This window comes from Perna viridis, chromosome 1 (genome assembly GCF_037379345.1).
Source record: "Perna viridis isolate PV_CMFRI_1.1 ecotype Kerala chromosome 1, ASM3737934v1, whole genome shotgun sequence".
Lineage (NCBI taxonomy): Eukaryota > Metazoa > Mollusca > Bivalvia > Mytilida > Mytilidae > Perna > Perna viridis.
The window spans coordinates 22,857,036-22,884,665 of NC_142445.1; the positions used below are offsets into that span (position 1 = coordinate 22,857,036).

The 27,630-nt window shown below is 34.6% G+C and overlaps 4 protein-coding genes and 1 long non-coding RNA gene across 6 annotated transcripts; 3 read left to right on the plus strand and 2 right to left on the minus strand.

Moving 5' to 3' along the window:
• Positions 1–470: 470 nt before the first annotated feature.
• LOC148627822 (uncharacterized) lies at positions 471–3,831 on the minus strand. The gene is made up of 3 exons (XR_015919324.1): positions 3,726–3,831; positions 3,342–3,415; positions 471–967 (listed from the first exon to the last, which is right to left on the minus strand). It is a non-coding gene; the product is annotated as an uncharacterized LOC148627822 (long non-coding RNA).
• Positions 3,832–6,098: 2,267 nt separating this feature from the next.
• Positions 6,099–7,331, plus strand: LOC148627823 (protein CLN8-like). Its single transcript, XM_088564691.1, has 2 exons — positions 6,099–6,186; positions 6,417–7,331. Exon 2 carries the CDS (start codon positions 6,422–6,424, stop codon positions 7,232–7,234), a length of 813 nt encoding a protein of 270 aa, XP_088420817.1. The 5' UTR covers positions 6,099–6,186; positions 6,417–6,421; the 3' UTR covers positions 7,235–7,331.
• A 4,819-nt stretch (positions 7,332–12,150) lies between these two features.
• On the plus strand, positions 12,151–19,512 carry LOC148627824 (protein CLN8-like). Of its 2 annotated transcripts, none has more exons than XM_088579766.1 (2): positions 12,151–12,305; positions 18,513–19,512. In XM_088579766.1, the coding sequence occupies exon 2, from the start codon at positions 18,527–18,529 to the stop codon at positions 19,361–19,363; it is 837 nt and encodes a 278-aa protein (XP_088435892.1). In that variant the 5' UTR covers positions 12,151–12,305; positions 18,513–18,526; the 3' UTR covers positions 19,364–19,512. The 2 variants fall into 2 exon arrangements, with proteins under 2 accessions (XP_088435892.1, XP_088435882.1); XM_088579756.1 differs by lacking the exon at positions 12,151–12,305 and adding an exon at positions 13,236–13,393.
• A 492-nt stretch (positions 19,513–20,004) lies between these two features.
• Positions 20,005–24,561, minus strand: LOC148627825 (uncharacterized). The gene is made up of 3 exons (XM_088579801.1): positions 24,334–24,561; positions 21,228–21,342; positions 20,005–20,148 (listed from the first exon to the last, which is right to left on the minus strand). Exons 1-3 carry the CDS (start codon positions 24,559–24,561, stop codon positions 20,087–20,089), a joined length of 405 nt encoding a protein of 134 aa, XP_088435927.1. The 3' UTR covers positions 20,005–20,086.
• Positions 24,562–24,698: 137 nt separating this feature from the next.
• LOC148627826 (uncharacterized) lies at positions 24,699–26,757 on the plus strand. Its single transcript, XM_088579808.1, has 2 exons — positions 24,699–24,891; positions 26,557–26,757. Exons 1-2 carry the CDS (start codon positions 24,699–24,701, stop codon positions 26,712–26,714), a joined length of 351 nt encoding a protein of 116 aa, XP_088435934.1. The 3' UTR covers positions 26,715–26,757.
• Positions 26,758–27,630: the final 873 nt, after the last annotated feature.

A 27,630-nucleotide genomic window follows, 5' to 3' on the forward strand; every position in this document is an offset into this window, starting at 1 on the left:
ATATTTTATCTGACATTTTACTGTGTTACTTTTAATTACATTTTATTCTACATGGTGTATACTATGTACAAATATACAGGACCATATTGTAAACTAGTCCACGGACTAAATATGCTATTCTGTTTAAAAGAGTAATCAGTGGAACCAAGATTCTGGCGGAAATCAAAAGAATATAATCCAAGAACAAAGACCAGACATGGAAAGCAGACAAAGATCATAAAGCAACTATAATAATACATACAAAGTACCAAAAGTAAATGCACAACTCGAACTTTACTAAAAACTGGGATCATGGGCCAGATGCACCGGTAGGGTAAGCGTTCTCTGCTTTTCTAGAAACATCCGCCGAGTTGATCATAAAACGTCCGGGGTAGACATGAAAGAGATTATTATCATTATTGTAGCTTTAATAAGATATCGAGATATCTATTTATAAACTTCCACAACTTGTGAAACTTCTTTATCACGGTGTTATCATGACATTACAATAAAACACATAGCATTACATTATATTCTAATTTATTTCGAATTTGGGTTGTTTAATATGTAAATAACAGAATGATTTGCTGAACACTTTGTATGCCTTCTATGTTTAAAAAAAAACAAAACAAACAAACAAAATAAACAAAAAAAAAAAAACAATCTCAAATTGAGATTTTCCCTCAAATCTGTGAGTTTCCTTTTAAATATTCAATTTCAAATAAATTTGATTAGAACAAGGATTTGAAGAAAAATGTCAATTTGAGATTATTTATGAAACCGGATCCAGATCAGGAATAAAGAAGCTGTTATTTTAATTCAGTGCATGATTCACACAATGCTCAAACACACTATGCCAGAACCAACACGCCATTCAAAGATACTTCAATGTCCCACTTAAAGATGTACCATGCTTATGTTACGCTTATTTTTGTACTTGAAGCATAAACAAAACTGCCGAAAAGGCTTTGGGTAGAACTAGCTCAATCTGTAAATGAGAGAGAAGAGAATCCGATTTATATTTCATTGCAAACCAGAAGTGATTGATAAAATAATACATATAAATAAAACAATAAACATTTCAAAATAACTAAACATAACATAAAGTTAATCGGATTTGATTTACTGTTATTTGACCCCTTGACCTAATAACTAAAACATTTTCATTTATTAATTCAGATACGATTTAATATAAAACTACTTATAACCCAACGATGTACTAAGCAAAAAGGGTTCAATTGTTTTCCTGATAAAATGAATTTACTGAATAAAATCTAAATTTGCTTTGCTGTGAAATCGTAATAATTTTAATTTATTTAAAAGGAATTCAAAATCTATTTGAATTAAAGTCCATCATATACCTGTAAATGAGAGAGAAGAGAATCCGGTATATATTTTATTGCAATCCAGAAGTGATTTAACTGGCTGCAACACCTTTTTATATACCAAATTATCTCCGTCTCTGCATCCCGTTTATAATCTACTAATTGACAATCTTATTCCTTAATCGACCTCTTCATAAAATCTTTTTGAGTTGCTTAACGGATCTAGATATTAAGTATTATCCTTTCTTGTTAATTTGTAAACATCCTTTTGACTACTTTTCAATCCTAATCCTTAGAAGATATAATCTTTAAGTGAACTTTGATTTATACAATTGATTTCATAAAATTAACAACATGCTTAACATAAAATATTCCCAAATATGAAATAGGCAAAAATACATCATCACACTTATACTACATTTTGTTTATTTGCCCCCAATCCGCTACAGTTACCTTAAGTTTAACATTTGCGGTCGCACCAGGTTGCGCTTGACAGAACATTCTATTCGATTTCGTATAAAATTTCTCTAATTATGTTTATACAGCGTAGCTTGCATCTCTATCCGCGATCATAAAAAGCCTAAACAAGTATCTAAAAATCTTCAAATGTAATACACTTATGAATAAGGACATAAAAAATTCTGTGATCTTAATAAATATTCGTATTCTAGCCCTTGTACGCTTCCGTATTTATCTCTATAATTTCCTTGAGTACCAAGAATATAAATGCCTATACATAAGTCTCAATTTCCGCTTTTTTTCTAGTTATTAGGAGAAAATATAATGATTTATGCGTGAAAGAATATTTTGTGTTTATCTTAAGTTGTTATTTTTTTAGTAATGAACAAACACACCGTATTCGGTCATCGTATGATCTGTTTCAAAATGGTAACCATGTTATTTAATATACCACAACACATTCCGAACCTTGAACTAAAGGAAGTACATTTATAATGTCACATTTAAGCTCCATGATTACCTTAGATGTACAAGGGTCAAATTATGGGCCAACACACTTATCATTTGGCATATTACAATTCATTGAACATGTTATGGTTTGGTATGAGCGTGACAATAGAATCATTTGGAGCAATGATACTCTAGCAATGATATAGGTTGGGTAGCAAACAATTTTTTGGACAACAGCAGTTTTAGGAGTTAGGGCAAAAATGTACCTTTTGTGTCAGTGAAGTAATTTATACTCCGTTTGAAAAACCTCAATACAACATAATCTTAGTGCTAGAAATGGACTTAACGAATGTGGTAATAAGGCGCAAATATCAGGTTTTTTTTAAAGCTGCATTAGCTGTCATTTTCGTAATTTTTGTTTCTTATGAAATTTGAATTATTTCTACTAAATTGTACTTTTCTTGTGCAGTTTCCTTTGGTATCCACAAATAAAATGCATTATATACATGAAATAGGTGCCCATATATTTATGGTCTTGCACGACAAAAAATCGACCAAGATAAGTTTGTATGCATGTGACTTCTGGTGACCTTAATCTGCGCATGTGTGTAAAGGTCGCTTCTTTAATAACAAATCTGATTGTGTCACCTCTATTTCTAGGGGGTTGATAGAAGTAAACTCTAATCTCTAGGGTTATATGCTTTATTGCCAATAAATGTTAATGCCCTGTAAAATACAGTTATATTCAATATACAGCACAAGATAAATAATAGCATCTTGCACATAAAGATAACACAAAAATTAACCATGTGTGTGAATGTATATTTTAGTACATTTACATATCATAGGAAAAATGTAACATTTGAGTAAATTTAATTTACGACTTCATCAATCTACTTGTGAAGCATAGACCAACTAGCTAAATATGTAGTTTGACTCCATTTGACTCCATATTCAAATGTAGCAAATTATAAGAAAATGGTAAATTATCTAATCAAACATATTAAAAAGCAAAACAACAGCATTAGAGTATAAGCGATTTAGTGCATACAATAAGCGTAAAAAAAACATAGCAAAGCAAATACATAAGCAAAGCAAAAACTCAAGAATACAAAACACTTAGCTTACCTCACATATCGTGCAAGAGGCACATTTGTAAATGGTCACAGGAATAGTAAGTCTCCAGTACTACTGTATTGTACCTGAAGTATCAAAAATCACTTATTGTATTTATAGTTTAAAACAATTACTTTATGACCACAGTGTGTGATCGATTTAAAGACTTACACTTTTACTTTCGAGCGGTCCTCTCGAATTGTTAAATGAATCAATCATTAATCGCTATTATTTAAGCATAGTAAAATATCATCACAGATTTGTGTGTTTAGGTAAATTATTATGAAAGTTACACAATCAATCAATCATTCATACCGGACTTTCATACGAGGTAAAAATGTTAATTTCTAGACCATTAACATGCACAATTAATCTAGGAATGTTAAAGAAATTAACCTTAGTAATAGTTCAGTTGAAATTAGATGCGTATATAACTTGAGTTGATAAGAATATAGGTTGCTAGATTCGGATGAACATAAAAAACCAACATGTCCGTTCAGATACTTAAGTTTTGTTTGTTTGTTTGTTTGTTGGGGTTTAACGTCCGAGCAACAATATTTCAGCTATATTCAGACAATGAACATGAAATGGATGATAAAATGAACGTGAAATGAAAAAAAAAGGATGGGTCACAAGGATAATAGGGTCGACAAATTTTTATTGCCATTGGAAAAAGGGGGATGGGTAAGGTAGGGCAATTTAGCCTCCGGTGGCGGAGCGCAAAGGTTCCTACTCCTATCGAATACCACAGCAGGGTTCTTTAACGTGCGCATCTTTCCCAACACGGTGCACCACTATGGTTTGCGGTCAGGTTTTCCGTATTATAGCCTGACAACCCCAGCATGTAACACGCCAGGGGTACCCCATTCCACCACCTGGGGCACACATCCCAGTTGCTCTGTGGGCAGAGCGCCTAGCCCCAGGCTAGGTTTCTGAGCACTATTTAGTCGCCTTTTACGACAAGCTTAGCGCTGCTGCAGGCCTATTCTTTTAACACCCGGACCTGCACGGGGCAGATACTTGAGAAAGAGTGTTCAAATGAAAAAGGAATTAACCCGCGACAATTACCAACCAATAGTTGACGAGAAAAGAAGTGCGTACTAATCAAGCATGAAAAAGAATATAGAAGATTACGACTAGATTGCAATACAATCACCAGTTCCCGAAAGCTCGTCTGTCAATCGGTCCAAGTCAAATAGCAAAACATAATACACATTCATACAAGTCAAATATTTCTTAGTCACAATACATAAAATATTCATATAAAACAACATTGCAGACTTTTACAATTGCAAAGCGAAAGTGGTCATTCAACGGCAAGTAAGACCGACGGACTCAAGCCGTAAAAGAAAATAGTTCGAAAACAACGCAAGGATCCTTTTGGAATTTACGTATTGTGATATAATTCGACTCAAATGGTCATTATTTATTTGAAATCTAATCAAGAAATGGATGAAATGAAATGAAAACAAGACACGTGCTTACCTGTGTATCCGTTATTGTTAATTTTTTACCAAGGTTAAAGTATTTTTAACCCAAGTGAATGCTCTTTCGGCAATTTTCGGAAGTAAAGGCGAAAAATAATTAGATCAGACCTATCGATCTTCTTTGATTTAAAAAAACGTTCTTTTCACAACATTCTGTAGGTATTATCAACATTTATTGCTTCAACTGCATTACTACAAACTTATGTCATTGAATCGGTCAAATTCAGTGGAATCAAGAACTGATCAAATTTGGCAGCTAATGCAGCGTTAATCAAGGTGGATTAGATCTTAAATTGAAGACGATTGGTAAAGAATTTTATGGTCACTGGAAATCTCATTTATGAAATAATTTCGAAAGCCGTAGAAGCGAGACACGCTTATCCGTTATGTTTACCTTAAGCGACACGTGGCGCTTCCAAAATTTTGAAGGTATATGGTCACCTTTGACTTTACTTGGCCCTTAAAGCTTTGACAATAACGGTGCACAAGTCCGTCTCATTAACATATACATACTGGTCAAAAGTTAATACAGAAAACTTTTATAGAAGTTCCGGATTCAAACTATTCTATATAACTTGAAGCCGTTAATTTATGTTGACATAAAGCATTTGCGTTATGCTTTATCGTAAATAATCAATATGGGAGGTCGCAAAAAGCATTTAGCAATGCCGTTAACTGGCCTGTCATTTAAAACTAGAATACCATTAAAATAGCAATTGATTAAATCCGAAAAGGGAATAACTGTAAGTACATGTACAAGAAGATTCATCTTAATCTGTATATATTTTATATTAGATCTTAGCAACTAAATTTTATTACTGTATAGTATATATCATGTACCATACAAAATACATTTATTTATTCACGTGACAAAAATGTACAAAAATGTGCTATTCCGTGTATGTGAGTATGTCTGATATGAATCAAAGAAATAAACTAATTGTATAGAAATGCCAGTTTATTTTAAGGACAGATATACTCAGAGAGGAATCCAGGGGTTGGACTCCCCAAACTTTCGTGCAAAATTTAGGTATTTTCAAAATCTGCAACCAATTATCCCATCTTGAAAAGTTATTTTTAGTTTCTTTACTCTCTAAAAGTCTTTGTCAAAAGAGATTGTGTCAAAGGAATGCTACAATATAATTATTATTGTAAAAGAACTCTAGTAGTAAACTTGTTCATACTTGTATGATATGCATTCAATAGGTCAGGAAGTAGACAGTTCGTTCGATCCCAATACACGCGATATCTAAAGTCACCAGTTGATAACACATAGAAATGTAAATAAACTATGCAGATATGGTCAGTGTGGATGGTCAGTTGTTATAGTAAAGTTACAGGGCCACCGAGTTCAGTAACCAGATGAATAGGTAAATTTACTATCGAGCGACGTTAAGTCCTGTAAATAGTCTTCTCGTTGTCAATTTTGGCACTTATATAAACCAAATTTCATGAATTTATCTATTTAACACCATTGTTCAGATTTTTTATATATACTTTTTGTTTATGCTTTATATAATATTGTAGCATAGTTTTACGTTTCCAATTTTAATGACTTATTTTCGTTCCAGATTAGAATCAGGTTTTTTTTCTTTTCCAGCAGACATGGATTTAGTAGAACAAATCCATCCTCATCTTGCAAAGGCCGATTTTACTAAAACATCAACATTATTTAAAAGCATCTTTGGATCTTTGGCGTTTTTTATTTGCATTTTTTTAAGTTCACATTTGATTAGCAAGGTAACACAAACTTACAAAACTTTAAGAGTTAAGGAACAAATTTTCTGGAATTTAGCTGTGGTACGTGCGGTGTTCGGGATATTTTGTACCCTAGTTGGAATATGGGCGTTTTTTCTCGACACTGAGCTAGAGAAGGATGTTATTTACGGAACCACGCCTACCAGTTTCTACGCAATGACAACGACTGTAGGATTCTTTTGTTTTGAGTGCCTCGCAGTCTCTTTATCAGACATTTATTACAGGAGATTTAGTATGTTACTGAATATACACCATTGGATAAGCCTCATTGGATACACCACCGTTTTAATCATAGGTAGCAGTCATTTCTTCGGAACAAGAGGACTCTTGCTAGAAATGAGCACACCGTTTTCAGCAGTTTGCTGGTTTGTTTTAAAGGCGGGAAAAGCATCGTCCATATTTTGGAAAATTAACCAGTTTTTGCTTGTCCATTCGTTTCATTTACGATCTGTAGTCGAGTGTTCTCTGTGGTATTCTACATACAAACACTGGGAGACTGTGAAGTCAACTATGCCCATTACTCTTTTTATACCTCTGTATACCCAGCTTGTTCTTGTAACATTTATAATGACCCCGTATTGGACATACAAGAAAACGTCACAGATGATCAATCCAGTTGATTGGAATTTTGAGGATGGTAAAAAGCAGAAGCAATCTTGAAACATTTCTATTATAATCCTATCTTTGCACGATTTAATGTTTAGTTTTTATATGACTATAAAGTCTGTGGATTAAACAAGTATGGGTTTTATGGTTAATAAATTCACTATTACTGAAGAATAATTTATTACAGCTATCCTGCAAAATATATGTGTTGTAAAAGTACAGAAATGCAAAATAGTCAGTGTTTCAGCGAACGTATTTCGTAGTCAATTCTCATTTTTGTGCAACCCGTTTGCTTTTGCTTTGTAGCTTTTATACAATATACAAACAAGATGCGACACGTCACCCGATGTCTTCGAAAAGATAAAATTTAGCATAATCTGCGGAAATCCGTTTTAACATTCGAGTCAAAAGAATTTTCCTTTGGAAGGGCCTCTCCAACTGAGAGCTAGTCTTCTATGATTTACGTAACTCGGTTTAAATTACCACCAAGTAAAACTCTCGATTTGTTTGGATTTAAACAAGATAGAAACTGCGCTGTAAAAGCATGAAGATATACCTAACATAATTTTGGACAAGCTTAACCTTAGCTTTGAGTGGTTCATATAATTTCTCCACTCGATAAAGTAATTGAATACCACATGTGAGCTTTTGTTAACATATCAAAATAAGAAAATTATACAAGTACGCCAGCTCATTGCAACATTTAAAAGAGATATTCACCGAGACCCATGGCCGAGTTTGATGTCTCTTTAAAGTGTTCCATAAAACATGACATCGCATGCACCAGGCTGACATGATAGTTTTATTATATTTCTCAGTAGAATTTTTAAGAATCTTCCACCGAGTTAGTCTCTCATCATCACGATTAAAAAATGGTATACATGTACATTTAATTTGGTCGAGTCAAGTATAAACACTTTTTGTATGACTTTTGTATTTGTTTTTTGGATGACCTTTTTTAAAGTGAGCAAATTTGGGCAAATACCTAAATATATTTGACAAATTCCGGGGTGGGGGCGACCGTTGTGATTCTGCAATCCCACACTATTCAAATGCAAAATATCCAATAGTCGTAACTAAAAATTTCTATGAAAGTTTCATTCAATTCCATTCAGTGGTGTAGGAGGAGTAAAATTAAGATATGGAAACTCCTATGAGTAACTGGAGGATGGATGGACACCTCTATCACTATAAACCCCACTAAAGTCAGGGGGTAAAATGATTGAGGATATTTTCTCTGCTATACATAGAAGAAAAGGAGGGTATTTGTTTTTCGAAGTGGAGTTGTAGTCCTACTTCTCGGAAACTAAGGTTTAAACTTATACATTATAAGACATGTTATATACATAAACATTACAATGTTTCTTTCTTGAGGATGTGTTGAACTTTGCTATGTCATGTTAAGGATTGACCATTTCACTTAATTATGTTTGTTGTACTAAATCTGGACTCGCTCTTAAGATTGTTTAGTTGAACACTAACAGTGTGGTATATATCAGATACATCGAATAAGGATATTTCTATACTGAAATTTTAAGTCCCACAACTCTGAAAGAGTAATCAAGGGAACCACGATTCTAGCGGAAATAAAAGAATGTAATCCAGGGACAAAGGCCAGACACGAAAAAAAAAAAACAGGCAAACACATCAAAGAACATAAACTAACTAAAATAATACATATAAAGTAACAAAAGTGATTGATCAAGTCGGACTCCACTAAAAACTGGGAGTATGGACCAGGTGCACCGGTAGGGTAAGCGTTCTCTGCTCTTCTAGAAACACCCGCTGAGTTGGTCATAAAAAGTCAAGTCCGGGGTAGACGAAATAGGAAAAGAAAACTATGACACGATGAACTAACCAGTTTTCATGATGCAGATGGATACACCGCATCGATCCACGAGTTCATGGTGACGACCATAAAACTTCTGTAGTGAGGACTTCAATCTTGTAGCAACATAACCCTGTTCCAGAAGCCTAATTGTAATAAGTCTAGCGCGATACAAAAAGCCTGTGTAGTTAGGCAAACTCTGGCATAACGTATGAGTTGTGATACATGTATGAAAACTCCATACGCAGGTGCTGAAGGGATATTACCACAAATGAAAGGATAAGTGACAATTCTGAATGAAACGTTATCACGTCGTAAAGTTTGGTCAGTAGTTTTCCTTTACCATCGATCTCTAAATGTAGGTAAAGGTATGAGGCTGACTTCACAGTGTCTTTACTATCCTTTATCTCAAGTTCTTTGGGGTAGATGCGATGTATCATATCCTCGAAACTAGGATTGTTTTACGATGATACGTCATCTATATAGCAGAAACTGAGATTAAAGGATCTAGCTAAACGATGTTCTTTCTTTCGGATCAGATCAGCTATTAAATCAGCCTGATAAGAGTGAAGGAATAGGTCAGCAAATAGAGGAGCACAATTTGTTTTCATTGGAATGAGGACTGTTTGTTGAAAAACGCGTCCACCACACAGGACCAATATGATGTCGATCAAAAATTACAGCATTTTGAAAACATCTTCTTCTGTATGCTTGGAAGATGATTTGAAATTATTTTTTCACAAAGTATGAGGAATCTCTACCAATAACTATATATTTGTATTTAGGAGTACCATCTTTTATAGAGAAACAACGATGTATAGCATTTTTGAGTCGGGATTAAATTAAGAAATCCCTTAGTCAATCATGATCATATGGGTACAAAGTGTTGAGTATATATTCTTAGCACGAAAACGGCAATTACACCAAGTATGGGAACAGTCAGCTGATCGTCAGCGTCACTCATATCGTGCGTTTGATAGTTAACACAGCGTTACGAAAGATTTTCGGAGATTTTTGTGGTTTATATCAACAAAGATATATCTCAAAGCTACGTTGTCTTAGCTTTATAATGAACGAAATGAAGGGTGTAACGGATATACAGAAAGTGCTATCTTTTTCAAAAGAATGTAATCCAGGGACAGTTATCTTTTTTGTTATAGTGTTATTTAAATAGTGTTTTATCGAATGTTCCCAGTGTAATAAATTTCGATAATTTACATTTCGGTAACTTCACTCTCGGACTTTCTCACAACTTTGATATTAATAAGCCGTTCACAAAATTTGAAATTTATGTCAAAAATAGCAACGAATAATGGAGGAAATCTACATAATAAATAGGATAATCAATTGGTCATCGTGAATAACCAAAATATGATCACTCGTGCTAAGAACGTAGTAAGATTTAACTTGTGCGCGGAACAAGTTCCTTACACTCGTTTAATATGGCATTCTTCGGCACTCGTGATCAGATTTTGATTTTACTCTCTCCAGTTAATTATCCTATTAATGTGAGTGTGTCAGAAATACATTGTTTGAATGAAAACTACAACATTCGAAATGTTATTATTCTTTTCTTTTGCGAAATATTTAATGATAGATAATCGGTTTCTTCTATGAAAATCGTGTAAAAAATCTTGTAGAAATGCCCCGTGCAGGTCCGGGTGTTAAAAGAATAGGCCTGCAGCAGCGCTAAGCTTGTCGTAAAAGGCGACTAAATAGTGCTCAGAAACCTAGCCGGGGCTAGGCGATCTGCCCACAGAGCAACTGGGATGTGTGCCTTTGATGGTGGAATGGGGTACCCCTGGCGTATTAGATGCTGGGGTTGTCAGGCTATAATACGGAAAACCTGACCACAAACCATAGTGGTGCACCGTGTTGGGAAAGATGCCACGTTCCTCGCACGTTAAAGAACCCTGCTGTGGTATTCGATAGGAACCTTTGCGCTCCGCCACAGGAGGCTAAATTGCCCGACCTTACCCATCCTCTCCCTTTTTCTAGTGGCAATCAAAATTTATCGACCCTATTGTCCTTGTGTCCCATCCCTTTTTATTTTCATTTCATCATCATTTCATGTTCATTTTATCATCCATCTCATGTTCATCGTCTGAATATATCTGAAATATTGTTGCTCGGACAATAAATCCCAACAATCAATCGTGTAGAAACGTCGAGAATAAAAATAGCTGAGAATGGAAGAAATATTTCTATCGGTGCTAGATTGGACTTTCTAATTCGATTTTTTTTAGGTTGAGTACTTCTTTCCTACGTATTTGTTTCTATTGATGCTGATAAAATTACTCCTATAAACACGTGCACAGCATACAGAAAACTTGTAATATTTGTAGAACTGGTATTTTAAATTTAGTGCCAGATGAAGAATAGTGTATATGCCTGTAGATAAAAGCAATACAAACGTTCTTTACTCCGGGTTTAACAACCATTAAGGCCAATACACCCCGATCTCATACGAATTCCTGACTGATATTTACATTTGCAAGGGTTTATGATTTCCAATGCCATAAAACGATTGATGCGACAAGTTTAAAGTAAGATAAAATACACAATTATACGTGTTGATGTCGATGTAGAGGAACAACTTCAATGCATTCTTCAATACAACAATTTGTAATATCCTGAGGCATTATTTCAGTGATACCTAAAACTGAAATATTGCACAATTATGTATATAATGTCATGCAACCAATTTCAAAACATGTTTTTCCTTACTTCCGGTAACCAGTAACCGGCTGTTTACTCGATAGTGAGCATTGGCTTTGTGGACATTGTGGTAAGTATTATATAGTTAATTTGAAACCAATAGTGTGCTCTATAGGAATTATTACAAACTTATTTATGGTCGATTATAGTATTTAGAATTACAATCATTTTAAAAGGACATCTGTGTTCCAAACAAAAACACAACAAAACAAAATAACAAATAAATTGTACTATTGAGTTTTTTGCTTGTGTTACTTTGTATGTATGATTTTAGTTACTTTATGTTCTTTGTTGTGTACGCCTGGTTCCCTTGGTTGCTCTTTCAAACGATTTTAATCAGTATCAAGGTTAAATCTACATGTATATGGTAGTGACAACCATAACATTCAAATATTTGTAGATTAAACATATCATAACAATGGAATTTTATCAGTAGATGGTATTATTTTGAAAAAAAAAGATTAGATTATTTTGGCTGACAGTTTAAAAGGTGTTAGTTTTTATGCGTGTTTTGAGATTTGACTTTTGAGGAAACTGACGGATCTAAGTTGATTTGTTCTCTCTTGATTTTGCCGCACGGTATGTTAAATTTTACTAGGTGTTGCTGTGTTACAGCATCGATTTTAGTTTATCATTGAAATATTCAAACCGTAGTATGGTTCATAAATGTTTATTCGTGCGAGTTTGCGTATGAAATCTCGTTAAAATGCGCAAGTATCAGTCTCTGTAAGAAGCAGGCAGTGAGTGAAACATGAAATAACCCAACACTTAACTACTAATCTTGTACAAACAGTATCGAAGAACAGACAAAATTTTCCATATAATTTAGGTAAAAATTGTTATAGTTCCTTTGAAATGATCATTTCAGAGGCAGGTAACGCTGTCAGACCATCGCAATATGCTAACAATTTAATGAAAGCATTCTAAATATATCCAATGACGCTGAAATAGAGAAGTTGTAATTTCAAATAGAGAAAGTAGACTTAATTGAGTGATAGTATATTATCAGATTGGTGGGTTTTTGTCATACATGTTTCAGATTTTTCCCCATTTTGAATGATTCTTATGAAGACTTTTACTTAATAGCACACATTAGCAAACTCGGCGACTGTAAGTAACTTTTGTATACGTTCAAGATGGTAATATTGAAGGTTTCACGTATCGATCTCAAATTGAAAAGATTGGGGGAAAAATTAAGATAAAACTCTGATCAGTCTTGTTCGAAAACCAGAACGATAACATATAGTGAAAGCTGTCTTAAGTGACCTTCCAATGGAAAGCAAAATCTTGGGACACATAAAACAGGTGGTCTTTATATACAGGTTAATTTTACATAACGTACACTACACAAGGATATTTCAATCATATATCTTTGAACGCAGGTTAATGGTTATGCATGTCCATAAATCGATTAAAAAAGTGTTGCTGAACTATCATGACTCCTATTGAATCTGTCCGTACGCCATATACAAATACTGGATAGATACATAAAGGGGTCAGCTAATCACATATTTGTTATCAAGTGAGTACAAACATGTACATGTAGGATATTCTAAAATGAAGGATTGTTGTTAGGTCAAAGGTATTGTCTCATCACATGATGTACTCTGTATACATAGACATCGTTTGGTCAGTTAAGCCACAACAGATCTTAGTATAACGAAACAGTAAGTCCACATTATGTCATTTGTCAATAAGTCTTTAAGCCAAGTTTTATCATATTTGTCAGTTTTATCAGTTAACTTAGAGCGGGAGACATTTGTTGAGTGATTTCCGTCCGTTTCTCGATAAACAAGAAATGGTCTTTTTTTTAAAATATTTACTAGAGGGTTTGTTTAGGTAGGATAAAAGGTTTTGTGCATATCACATTGTTTTTATCATGGCGGTCACTAGAACACATCTAGTACTCAATCCTACACTTTCGAATTTCTTCTGACCCTACAACCTTCCTCCTTTTTACACTGATAACCTGTCATATCAATATCTGAAAAAGTAAACAAGAAACGCATAAAAATCTTGTCCAAAATATCATTATACAGGGACAAGACAAGGACAGATTATGCTTGCAAGGCTCCCTTAACGAGCATCTGCTCCGACTCTTCAAACTGTTCATGTGGTCATGCCGAATCTACCTATAATTTTCTTTTTATAAAGAAATTATAAATATTTATAGGATAATTAATTGGAAGGAGTGAATAATCAAATATGATCACGAGTGCCGAAGAACGCATAGATTTAACGAGTGGGCGGAACTTGTTCCGCGCACAAGTTAAATCTTACTGCGTTCTTGGCATGAGTGATCATATTTTGGTTATTCACGATAACCAATTGATTATCCTATTTATTATATAGATTTCCTCCATTATTGGTTGCTTTTTTCATCATAAATTTTGTGAACAGCGGATTAATTTCAAAGTTTAGGCGGGAGAAAGTCCGAGAGTGAAATTACTGAATTTATTTCACAGTGTGAATTATTGAAATTTATTTTCTTGGGAACATTCGATAAAACACTGTTATCTATATAATAAACTGGTGTATTCAACATACCTGCTCAATTTAGGTGCTTGGTTTTACGTCGTGAGGTTAAAACAATTATATAATTGTATAAAGGGGAATTTTCAAAATTTCAGATCTTCTATTTCACCCGTTTTTTTGGCCATTATTTTTAAATATTGTAGTTCAAACAAACTTTCATATAAACAGTATCTCTATAGTGTGCATTAGCTTTAAAATGCGCCCAAGTATTAAATCGTTGAACTACATGTATTTCCAGTCCATTTAGGTGAAATATTGATTCTGAAATGGGAGGTATGAAGGTACTTGAAAATCCTCATGAAGTTGATGAGTGGGGATGGGGGCACGGTGGACCCTCTCAGCCCATGGACTTTTGTCAAGATAAAATTCGTCTGAGAAAAGTAAAAATAAACAAATGCCGAATGAAATTAGCACACGTCTCTTTAGTAAAGTGGTCATAATACAATGTCCCGTGTGAATTTGTAGGAATTCAGTTAACTTAAAGGTAGATCTTACCTACTATTTTTTGTTCGTACATTTTCATATTTTCTCAGTGATGATGTTGGGTGAACAAACTTCAGAATTAAGAGATAACTGTTTGTATTCGAAGCTTTGTGGACGTTCATCTGTAGTTTTATTGTTGCAAACTGACTACCTTGGCGTCGCGTTGAGGACCCAGGTAAACGGACATTTGCGACGGTATATCTATTTTAATGAAATTATTCCAAAATTAGTTAAGAAGCGTTAAATCTTATCATTCATTTATTCAATTAGGGTCATCGTTGGCCCATATTGACCGCTATACAAAATCCTACCGAAAAAAAATTATATTTCGTTCAAAGATATCGAAATTTGGAATTCCCCTTAGATTTTTGTCATCTCGGTTCATAGGGAATTGGTTAGTGAAAAATTCATTTAATAACGATAAATACTCTTCAATATCGTCATTAAATTTGTTGTCAATAAGAAGCCAGTATTAGTATTTAATTATGCAATGTATCTTGACCGTAATATTCGTACGCCCATAATTTGTGAATCTATATATATCGAGAGGTAAAACGCTTGAGTCGAGCCAATGAAAAGCCTTGTCATATAGTTTTTGCATAAGAATTTTAATTTTAAAACGTGGGTCACAGAAGTTCAATTCTGGATAATTTAGCCTAAATACTGACGATTTTTTACACAATTTTATACAGTCCATAATAGAAATTTACCCAGTTAGCACTCTAAGGACTATTAGCAACCGATACAAGGAACTCATTTTCAAATACAGATGTACTTGTAGACGGTTAATACTTAGGGTATCTCCCATCCTATATTTTCTGGTAGTATTTTTCGCAAAGCACTCACTCAATAAGTTGTCTAAACCGATAAATATGCAAATTAGTAAGGAAATAATTTCGTTAAAGATAACATTTTTTGTACCAACATTGAGTCGCTCATGGGGTCTTTACACAGAAACTAACACACTATATTTAAGAGCAGTTCTCGTCAAGACACGGTTTATGTCCTTATTGTATGACTTATTGTGCACCGTGGTTCTCAACGGTTGATATTACATACGATAAGGACATATGTAAATACAATATAGATATTGAAAATGAAAATAAATTAAATACAAGAAAGTATAATCATGTTGGAAAGATTGAATGTAGTATTGAAATGCTGTTCAACAGAAGCGTTTGCTCTGAACAATGTATTTTTGGACAAGTTTGAATACAGTCACGCATATTTTCATCTAATAATAGAATATCTGACCCATACAATTACAAAATTAAATCGAGGAGATAAATAAGTGTATCTAAAGTTAAAGTACAAACCTGGTCGTACTAATGACACCGAAAAAGAAAATGATAGGTATATTCGACATGACCACATGAACAGTTCTGGGAGTCTACAGGATTTCGATGGAACATATGATCGTTAGCTGCTGTTCGTGCGAAGCCCGTCCTCATCTTGTCCCTGTATAATAATATTTTGGACAAGAATCTTTATGCATCTCTTGTTTACTGTTGAATATACTTAATGAACCAGACATTCGTGTATCCAGTGGCAAACTATTCCACGACTGGCGGACAGTCGAAGGCCGAAAATATTCCGAGTACAAATTTGTGTGCGTATATGAAGATTAACAACTTAATGAACTTGTCGAGTATAATGACCGTGTCGATCACCAACTAAACTGGGAACAAGGTCACATAAATAACTTGGGGGTTCCTTATTTATAAACCTATAAAATAAAATTAGTCGATGTGTGCCCCTTCTAGCCGGAAGTGCCCCCAAACACGTGTCTTGATAATTTGTTTTCCTGATGACGTTAATTTTATTACTTCCGGCGTGATAATGCGCGTAGCTTCTACCTGAACACTCTTTCACTTGTTGACCAAATATTGGGTGTGGTTTTACCAAATGTCGTCACCATTACTCAAAGAAAGGTCTGATAAAATACCTGTCCAGGACAAAGCGCATCTTACGCAAGAAATTTACTCTTGTGAAAGGTTTCTTAAAAATATATTCAATGTGGTCATGCCAAGGACCATAACTTGAAAAATAAATGCCCATGTGTTAATGAGAACAACCTCTTGAATGGTATGGCAATTCATAGAAGTAGGCGGATGTGCTTGCTAAAACGGTTTTACGGGATATGATTATCGTTTCCGTCTTTTGCGGGTTAAATTTAACTAACCACTGATTTGACCAATTGAATCTTTTCAAGATCTTTATTTAGTATTTCAGTAGCGATTGATTGTCTACTTTTTTGTTCGTGTCATTTGTAAACATTTCAACACAGGCAATAACATCTTCTACATTATCATTAATAAATAGCAAAAAAAAAGCGTGGCCTATCATGGAGCCCTGGGGAACACCAGCTTCAACGGATTTCCAGTCAGAACTTCCACCACTGAGAACCACCCTTTGTACCCTAAAACAAAGATATTTTTAACCAGCGTAGCAGATCTCACAAATACTGTAGTTTTGGAGTTTAGAAAAGAGACCTCCATGCCATACGCGGTCGAATGCCTTGCTTATGTCACAAAAAGCAACCCTTATGTCGTTCCCGTTATCTAGAGCTTTCCCGATATCGTCGGACTTACATATTAACTGGTTAATGACAGACTCGCTCCTGGTAAACCCCGACTGGATGTGTGTTATTATTTCATTTCGTATTACAGTTTAGGCACATGTTTATGTACACACCGCTCCATCCATATTGAAATAACGCTAAGTAATGAGGGAGGTAGGTTAATGTTTTTTTTTTCACTTCGCCCGGAGAACCATTCTTAAACACTGGTGTTATGTTCGCAACCTTCCATTAATTCTGGAAGTAAGACGAAGATAAGGACATATTACATAGTTTTCAAAAGGGTTATTTTAAGATAGACGATGCCACTAATAGAAGTCGAGGATTTATGGATTCTGGTGCAGAGTCTTTGTTAATATTCAAAACAGAAAGTACATCTTCGACATCACTTTCATCTAAAACGTTATTTTCTAGTTTATTTCTCGATTTTAATATCAGGTAGTGTAATGAAGGTACGTCTGATTGAAACGGTTGTTTGTTCATTTGTGTAACGTATAATAAGTTTCTTTATTTCTGTTTTAACAAGTGACTCAGTCTTTTTTTAACAGATTTTTTAGGCGTGTTAAATTGCATTATGTTTTTTTTTTTTTTACAGTGGCCAGATCTTAAGAGGGAAGGGATGTGGTCACGCCAATGTACCTTTACCCCACCGCATTTTTTACCATGGGTGGCCTTTGGGCTGAAATCTTTCATCGTTGTGGGGTTGTTGTCTCTGACATATTCACCATTTTTATTCCTGTTCAATGCAATCTCGCAATACAAACTACTGTTAATTCAGAAATTATTGTATGCGTTTATGATTACGATTTTTTTTACCGAATTACAATTCTGATTTTTACGATTTTGAGAGATATATCACATCCATAATGTTCAAAACGTCCCTAAGCTAGTTTTAAGACTGCGAATTTAAATCAGTTGCATTTTTTCCAAATAATTTCTGAATGGACGGTACGGTTTTATTTATTCATTGCAAAACTAACCACTAACTTGAATAGTAACGTAGTTCTAAGTTACATTTTGATAATCTAAATCAGTTCTATGGATAAAAGATAAGTAGACTAGCTTGGTATTTTGTTCTTTAACCTTTAAATGTTTGGTATGCATCTTTACAGTAAACATGCTACTGGGCTAAAGTAATTCAGCTGTAATTTAAAAATGTGTGTATTAAAAATTCTCTTTATATATTTTAGGATGACACTCGAGCATGGGTCTTGTAGAATACATACATCCTGTTTTGGTGGAGATTGACTACACACAAACATCCACCAAACTCATTCTGATCTGGGCATCGTTTTCCTTCTTCTCTGGCCTTTATATCTTGTCGCATTTGTTTGGAGTAAACACTAAAACATACAACAACCTCACGAAAAAGGAAAAGGTTTTCTGGAATTTAGCCGTCGTCAGAGCAGCATATGGGATATTTTGCACAATTATCGGGATTTGGGCAATATTCGTTGACGAAGATCTTGAAAAAGATGTCGTATTTGCAACAACACCAACAAGTTACTTTGCATTGACAATTACAGTTGGTTTCTTCATTTTCGAGTGTTCAGCCATTATTATTTCAGACATTATTTATAAGAAATTCAGTTTCCTGTTAAATTTACATCACTGGCTTTCCCTGGTTGGGTACAGCGTTTTAATGATAGTAGAAAGTGGTCATTGTTTCGGGACGAAAGGACTAATTCTTGAAATGAGTACTCCCTTTTCGGCTATCTGCTGGACATTGCTTAAGGCGGGAAAAGCAGATTCATTTTTATGGCGAGCAAATCAATTCCTATTAGTCCACACATTCCATTTGCGATCTGTTGTTGAATGTTTCCTCTGGTATATTACTTTCAAGCATTGGAATATAATCTGGGAAAACATGCCGCTTCCTTTGTTTATAATGCTCTACGTTCAACTGACCCTGGTGACCTTTGTCATGACACCGTACTGGACATATAAAAAGACGCAGCAGATGATCGTTCCTGTTGACTGGAACTTTGAAGAATCAAACAAAACAAGAATGACAAACGGAAGTGCCAAAAAGGAAGCGTAATCCATTTTAGACATTATGATGACATGAAATACTCAGGTGTTCTTTTGAAATTCTTGGCAAAATTTGCCGTCATGTTTATTTGTTAGTTACTACAGGGTACAGTTTCAAATTTATTAATTTGTGTTGTTGAATACATGCTCTAAATGTTGCATTAGATTCTGATTTTAATGTACCAGATACTCCACAAAAATGCGCGGTCACTGTCAATCTCAGTAAAATTATCAGTATTAGAATATAAACAAAATATTATCGGTTGGCGAATCTTGTGCAAATAAGATTTCTTCCGATTTGTTAGATTAACATCATATGATATCATTCGCTTCTATTTACGGATTTCATGTGATTGGTAATATTTTCAGATAGTGGGTAAAATTGGTTTGTTTCGAGTCGTGAATGTTTACATTCTATATTTAACTATTTTACAGACAAACGGCATCTGCTTTTATCAGTGTATTTAAAAACTGAATAATAATGTACAAGTACAAGCAGTTAGACCAAACCTTGTACATACTATTTATAGTAAGGTAGTTCTAAGGTCATAGGTCAAGATCAACGTAACAGAGGAACTTGGATAAAACGCTTTACCTTCTTTACTAGGGAAGTTTTACCTGAATATCAAAAGGAAAGAATAACGCAAAAGATATATAGGCATTCAACTTTCCTCTTTTATTCACCGAATGCATTTGGAAATGCAAATATACAATGAAGCACATTATGCTGATCTTAGTTCTTTTCTACCGGAATGGAATCGGTTGATAACTTCTTCAGTTCATCTTCTATGAAATCTAAAACGTTTGATAAAATTTTTTTTTTAATAAATGCGTCTGCGATATTGAAAAACAAATGTCGAGTAAAACATTTCGTTTAAAGAAAGAAATAAGCAACAAAAACAAGAACATTTAAAACCAAAATCTCAAAGTATACGAATAAAAACAATAAACAACAATACAAAGCAAGTAGTACAGAGTTATCTTATACAAACAGGAGGCTCCACAGAAGTTTCAGATTACAAAGACTTCATCACAATAGACAATATAAGACAACTCTTTAAGAGACTGTCCATTCAGAAACCAGGCAGTTCCTGTGATGTAGATGGCACATGGTAATTTCTATTCCACGGATTTTTAAATCATATATATGTCGTATAATTAGGATTTTGTTTAATCAACAATGGATGGCTCAGAAAATGATTTTACAATTCCCTATGATAGCAACCAAATTTTGCACAAAATGGAAGAGTTATCTCCCTTTTTCAATAAAATTTCAATGCTTTCTGTGTAATTTATTTCTCTATAACTGTTGCATTTAATCAGAAACCAAAATTCAGCTTTGAGAAAGGATGCATTTGCGATATGAAATAGATGATTTTTTTTTGGAAAACAAAATTTAACATGGGGCTAACTAAGGGGGTTTTTAACGTCCTTGACGACCCTGTCGGGTCTCGCACGGACGGCCCAGTTTGGTAGGCTTTAAATAATTTTGCTATTTATTTAAATTGTATTTTTACCTTGCAGTGATGATGATTGGGGGTTTTTACGGTCTTGACTATCCTTACGGATCTCGCACGACCGCCCCTCACGAGGATTCTGTTAGTAAATGTCCGTTAGTAGTTGGAGGTAGCGGAGCCCAGCCTTCGGGATACCCGACCGAAGAACTCAGAGTATGTCCCACTAGCGGCTGGGCTGCTCTGTTGACGCTCTGGTCTACTCCCAGACAACACGTGGGTCCGAGAGCGTTTCCCCACTGTAAATGTTTGGGATTACGTCAACGAGAAGAGTGTTGTCATGCGCCATCCACTGTCTGGTTTTTATATGGACACCCTCTTAAATACTACTAGTTTCCCAAAGTAGCTAGGATCACCTACCGTTAACCTCTCTCGAGGTCATTGATGCGTTATCATCCTCATTGCTGGCATTGTTAGCTCCGGTTTCCTTCTTTTCCAAAAATCCACAGCATAATGAAGAAAATCGTGATTTCAACTGAATAAAAAAGATAATACATATACAGTTTATTATAACTAGACAGATAAGTTTGTTATTTACGTCTGAATATGCACTTTCATTAAGCAAGGTTTCTTTGCGTTAGCTTGTACTGCCAGTTTACGTAGATGATCAAACAAAACAAAGTTATGCTCAAGATCATCCTTCTAGTTAAACATGATTTAAGTTATTTCACCTAATAACCATCAATGTGCATCTATGTTATACCTTACGCTTTAACCTGCATGTTAAAGATGAAAATTTGGTCAATTTCTCACAATTGTTTTTCAATAATGGGGATCTTAACCTGAACCAAACTGATCCCAAACTTTTTTAATCAAATCTAGCGCTGCAAAACGTCGTGTAGCAGTAATCAGCCAACTTTAAACGTAGGACGACAGGGTAGCCGAATTATGGCACTCGAAATTAATCAAACCCTGTTATCTATAGGATATCTTTATCTGTGGGTCTCATTTTGTGTTCCATACCGAATCCCATAGTAATCCTGTTTCGCAAATAGCACGGGGGAGCAAACGGTAATCCAGGACACTTTCGCTGATTCCCCTATCACCGAATTACAAGGTACACCACGTAGTATGCTAATCTTTACTTAACTTTTAGAAAAGATAGCACAGATAATCTCTTTTCATATTTCAGAGAACTGTCTTAATATTAAAAAGATGTCCAGTTTCTGAATAAAAAGAAAAATTCAAAGGCTTAACTTACAATTTAAAAAGAAGTGAAGATAAGCTTTTGACACGGGATTGTGTAGTTTGGGCCGACATATCAATATCCAAATAAAAAAGAGGAGGGTTGCAGGGTCAGAGGAATTTCGAACTAAGGATTGTGTCAATGTCACTACAGTGGTACAAATGTAACACGACTCAAATCACGAACTTCGTCATTTTGTTCAATTTTCGATAACTACCGACCATTGCATGGGCAACAGGTGCATTTAATAGTGTATAGGACTTAGCATAGTAGGATACCTATTTAACATTTGGAAATTTTAGTAAACGACAATCGAAGAAAACTCTATGGTCGGTATAAGAAACGAAAAAAAATGCCTATATGGAAAGTCAGTACATGTGAAAGTGATAACAGAGTGTATTTACCCCTCGGTATTCAAATTTTAATGTAGAAAAATTATGTTACCGGACTTTTGAGGGAAAAGTTATTTAAAGTCGTGTTTTATTAACAAAAAAAAAAAAGATGAACCAGCGGAGCAAAAATTGGTGTCTACGAAAAATAATTTAGGGGCTAAAATTAATTCATGTCGCCATTCATTAACTTTTTACTTAAGTGTTAAAGTTTCCAGCAGTGCTGTTAAATTCTAGAGCAATCTATTGTTCTATTATTAGTTTTTGTTACCAAATAAGTTGATTAGCCAATCAAATAGCTCTGCACGTATCACGTGCATAATTAGCATCAATCGCAAAAAAATTCCACAACATCAACAAGTCTTAATTATTTTTGCTTGAAAAAAATGTTACCCACCACCATCCCCACATTAGTCTGGGTTTTTGCACCCTCTCTCTTATTCTTAGCATGTACAAGTAATGAAATCTGTTCTTTGTTATCATGATTTTGTACTTTTAATTATGCCTTTTTTGCACGCCACCTTTTTTATAGGATGGCTGTTTTTGAGGGAGCTTATTAAATATTTAATTGATTTTTTTTCAATTGTGAGTTAGCTCCCTTTGTCTGTAAAACTAGTTGGCGTCATTTTATTTAATAACTACCATTGTGATCGGAATATTGTTTATTATTGGTCACATCTGAGCCGACAAAATCATAGCCAGTCATTTATGAAACATTTTAGGATTTGGCAGACATAAAATACCTATTTTAAGGCAACATCCCTTTCAGCACCTGCGTATGGAGTGTTCATATCACAACTCATACGTTATGCCAGAGCTCGCAGACTTTTTGTATCGCGCTAGAACTCTAACAAATAGGCTTCTGGAACAGAGTTATGTTGCTACAAGATTGAAGTCATCACTACAGAAGTTTTAGGTCTCACTAACCACTTCTAACGTTTCCATTACTTTACATGTTAAAAAAGTAATTTTCAAAGTCTCACTGTGAATTCCCAGGACAAATGACATCTTAAAGCTGCATACCGTTGCGAAGCTTGGAAAATAAGGCTTCCAAAATCATTATGCTAATGGTACGATCATAGTAGAAATTCTTCACAAAATTTACTTGAATAAATAATACTGAAAATCCACATTTGTACCTGTTCTGCTAACTGACAGCATGGAGGCAAATTACTCACACATGTAAACAATATTCATACACTTTTGTAGTTAATTACATATATGATTTTAAAGTACACATTCTCAGCTTTATTTTGACTACTTTTAATCATAATACACACAAATAATGCACTTACAATGCATATGTCTAGGTTCAGTGTGTTTTGGTAATACATAGGGGGTCGCCATTTGACCCGGAAGTGGTTAGTGAGACCTTATGGTCGTCATCATGAACTCGTGGATCGTTATGGTGTATCCATCTGCCCCGTGAAAATGATTTATTTAACGGGTCATAGTTTTCAATTCCTCGTTTGTCTACCCCGGACTTGACTTTTTATGAGCAACTCGGCAGGTGTTTCTAGAAAAGCAGGACGCTTACCATGCTCCCAGTTTTAAGTGGAGTCCGAGTTGCTCATTTGCTTTTGTTACTTTGTATTATAATTTTAGTTACTATGTGTTCTTTGTTGTGTATGTCTGTTTTCCATGTCTGGTCTTTGTCCCTGGATTACATTCTTTTGATTACCGCTATAACCTTGGTTCTCTTGATTACTCTTAAACACAGACATAAAATAATTTTTTTAATAACAAGTCGACATTTTACAAAGCTCTTATAGTTCCAGCTGTGTGGGCTTTCTATTATCATCCCGCTCATTTGAGCTCATCTTATTTACTGAGAGACCTCCGTATAGCGCGTCATAAAGTTTTAAAATGTAACAGTCGATGATTAACTTACCGAACTGCAACAACTTCCTAGTTTTCGGGACGTTCCTTTAGAACAAGATCCAAGACAAGATGTTTCTTGCTTCTTTGTTATTTCCTCTGCGTTACCAGCCGTTTTTTCGGCATCGTCAACATTTTCTTTACTTTCATTTTGTACTAAAGCCGTAGTTTCACTTTCTTTTTCATTGCTATCGTTGTTTTGTGTAATAGATTCGTGAACATCTTCATTGGCGTTATCCATGTTGCACACTTTCTGTAAGGGATGTTCTCTTAGCAATTCGAACAATGACGTTCTGTTACGTTAAATGCAAGATCGACGTTGACATATAACTCGTAGGAACGTTTGTTACGTTTACAGACAGAATCCAGTAAACAAAGATGGTAGCAGAGATATGTGAGAACGTATTGGAGTTTCCTCATATTTTCGAGTGTCAGCGTGGGTGTTGTGGGGAAGCACCTTCACAACATTGCTGTGAATTAGAACTTGATCAAGTGCATGTGACTGTATTCACATTTGCCTCTTTTGTTCTCATTTTTATGCTGGTGGCATGGTGTTGTAAGAAGTGTACAAGTAAGTTTTCGCAATAGTGACTTGGCTTACTGTAAAAAAACATCACAAAATAGAAAAAAAACCAATTTGATATTATATATAAGTCAATAGCAAATGTTTTACTTACTTCAGGATGAAAAATGTCTAAATCAACAACCAAATCCACCCATTCTCGATTGTATCATATCAAAATCTTTAGTAGCATTCTATATTACCGTGCCAAAAGTGAGTCCCGTTTTTGTATTCCCACACAATCTATATGAAATAATTACTTTTAAAAATAGTGTGAGGCCCTTGATGAAAGTTTCATTGAGAGATGAGAACAAAAGTTTATTTGTTGATTTAGCTTCCATATCTATAAGAATGACTTTGAAATAACAATAAGTTAAAATCGACAGAGGAAATATGTCAAACAATTACTTGCTTTTATAAGAAAATTGTGACCAACACCTTTTCTTTTAATTTAATCACTTGTATCTTCGATCTTAAAACCCGAATAATGGTTTATTCTCTTAGACTAGATATTTTTGTTTCATAAGACGAAAAGTTTGTAAATGGCTTCACATTTTTTTTATAAAAGTAATTTCGAATAGATTCTATGGGGAAAATGAACAAGGAGCTCCCAGGAGCCTGAATCGCTCACCTGGTTAAATTTTGCCTTTCAAGGGCAATAAATTAAACAAGAAGTTGTCCAACAATTTTGACTCAAGAAAACTTTGATAGGACTTATCATAAGGATCGTTTCAGTAAATGAAAGTCTAAATCTATCATAGTTTTCAAGACATTGGCTGAAAACTGTAAAAAAAAATCCCCTGTCAACCTAACGGTTTTGGAGATATATGCGAAAAACAACTGTCTGATCCCTATGTTCTATTTTTAGTAACGGCGGCCATGTTTTTCGACGGATCAAATATCCCCACATCAGTTCTATACAGGATACCCCAAAGAACATTCATACCAAGTTTGGTTCCAATCGGTCAAGTAGTGTCAGAGGAGAAGATTTTTGAAATAAATAACATAAAAAATATCAAAAACGTTGATAAAGGGCAATAACTCCAACATGGATTAATAAATTAAAATAAAAATTTGACCGCATATAGATCTCATCATGCTGAACACTCCCCCCACCCCGTCAGAATTTGGCTAAACCTAACCGTTTTGGAGATATATGCGAAAAACTAGTCTGATCCCTATGTTCTATTTTTAGTAACGGTGGCCATGTATTTCGACGGATCCAAAATCCCCACATTAGTTCAATGCAGGATACCCCAAATAACATTCACACCAAGTTTGGTTCCAATTGGTCAAGTAGTTTCAGAGGAGAAGAGTTTTGAAAAATTGTTGACGACGGACGCCAAGTTATGGCAATAGCTCACATGACCTTCGGCCAGGTGAGCTACAAATGGGACTTACTTTTAGCACTTATGAAATTGGCCAGAATATATCGTTCTTTATTATGTCTGTATGATTACCTAAAAATATGCAGAATACAGAAAGGACTTAATAAGTTTATCATTACGTAAAATAAAGCATGTACGGAAGAAAAAGGCATCGTTCGTTCGGTGGGTTTCCCTGCACCATGAATCACCAATACCATAGGCAGTGTCTGAATTTTATATGAATTGGTACTTAATGTAACTTCTTAAAAGTACCGCGACTTTCAAAGTCTAAATTTCTATTCTTCAGCTGCAACTTTTGTTCCGGAGACCAATGTTTCAACGTCTACCTCTACAACAGTGATTAGAGGGTCAAGAAGTGGGGGAACAAGATACAAACCTCCTGGTTACAGAGAACTTTTAGCAGGTCCACCTAGTTACGAAGAGGCCACTAGAATACAATCATGAAAATAGACACAAATAAATGTGCTAACAAGAAAAGATCCCACTATTTTATATGTTTTTGTCAAATCTCGGTATCAAAAAATTGAAAGCTGACTATAGTCGGCGTCACATAAATAACATACTGTTAAAATTTGAATAAAAATATTTTCTACGACTTTATTGACACCTACCGTCGTTTAAATTGTCTTAAATGACTTGCTCATTCGTTTAGCCAAACGGCTTCTCCCTAAACATTGAATCGTTAAATTCCGGTCAGATTTTAATTCTAGGTGGCAATATTTACATTGTAAAAAGTCGGCCATGTTTACAGTGATCGGGTTGCTAGGAGATGTTGTTTACGTTTAAATGGTTTGTCCAAAAACCGAAGAACCCAGAATGCAATTCGGCGTTATTTCGGATATCTCGGATTTATTTTACGCGAACAACGTATAATACCGAGAAGTTGATCAAGCAGACGATTGTCACCGGAGTTCGACGGGAACTTACGCACTTCGTTTGTAAACAAATCGTCCCGTAAAAACCAACATGGCGGATATTAGTATGGGATTTTCCCGTAAGGATTTGTTACGCATGATTTAAGCTAATAAGCGACTTGTTTTTGAGAAGCTGTTTGGCTAAACGAATGAGCAAGTCATTTAAGACAATTTAAACGACGGTTGGTGTCAATAAAGTCGTAGAAAATATTTTTATTCAAATTTTAACAGTATGTTATTTATGTGACGCCGAGTATAAATATATATTAACAGTTAGACTAACCAGTTAAATGTCCTCTAAACCAAGTCAAGTTTTGTCAAGGAATTCATTGTCTAACAAATCTTAACCCAGATTACTTCTTACATTCATCTTTTCTGTGAAGATAGTTTAATGTCATAGTTTTACGGGAGTAATATTACGTACATTCTAAAAATAACAAGAGGCT

Excerpts from the sequence above, each read along its gene's own strand:
- LOC148627823 (XM_088564691.1), top strand. The coding sequence starts at position 6,422 with ATGGATTTAGTAGAACAAATCCATCCTCATCTTGCAAAGGCCGATTTT.
- LOC148627824 (XM_088579766.1), top strand. The coding sequence starts at position 18,527 with ATGGGTCTTGTAGAATACATACATCCTGTTTTGGTGGAGATTGACTAC.
- LOC148627825 (XM_088579801.1), bottom strand. The coding sequence starts at position 24,561 with ATGGATAACGCCAATGAAGATGTTCACGAATCTATTACACAAAACAAC. Across the intron at positions 21,343-24,333 it reads TAGGAAGTTGTTGCAGTTCG|TTGAAATCACGATTTTCTTC; the intron begins GTAAGTTAATCA and ends TTTTTTATTCAG. Across the intron at positions 20,149-21,227 it reads GACCTCGAGAGAGGTTAACG|ATTTCATAGAAGATGAACTG; the intron begins GTAGGTGATCCT and ends CAAACGTTTTAG.
- LOC148627826 (XM_088579808.1), top strand. The coding sequence starts at position 24,699 with ATGGTAGCAGAGATATGTGAGAACGTATTGGAGTTTCCTCATATTTTC. Across the intron at positions 24,892-26,556 it reads GTGTTGTAAGAAGTGTACAA|CTGCAACTTTTGTTCCGGAG; the intron begins GTAAGTTTTCGC and ends TCTATTCTTCAG.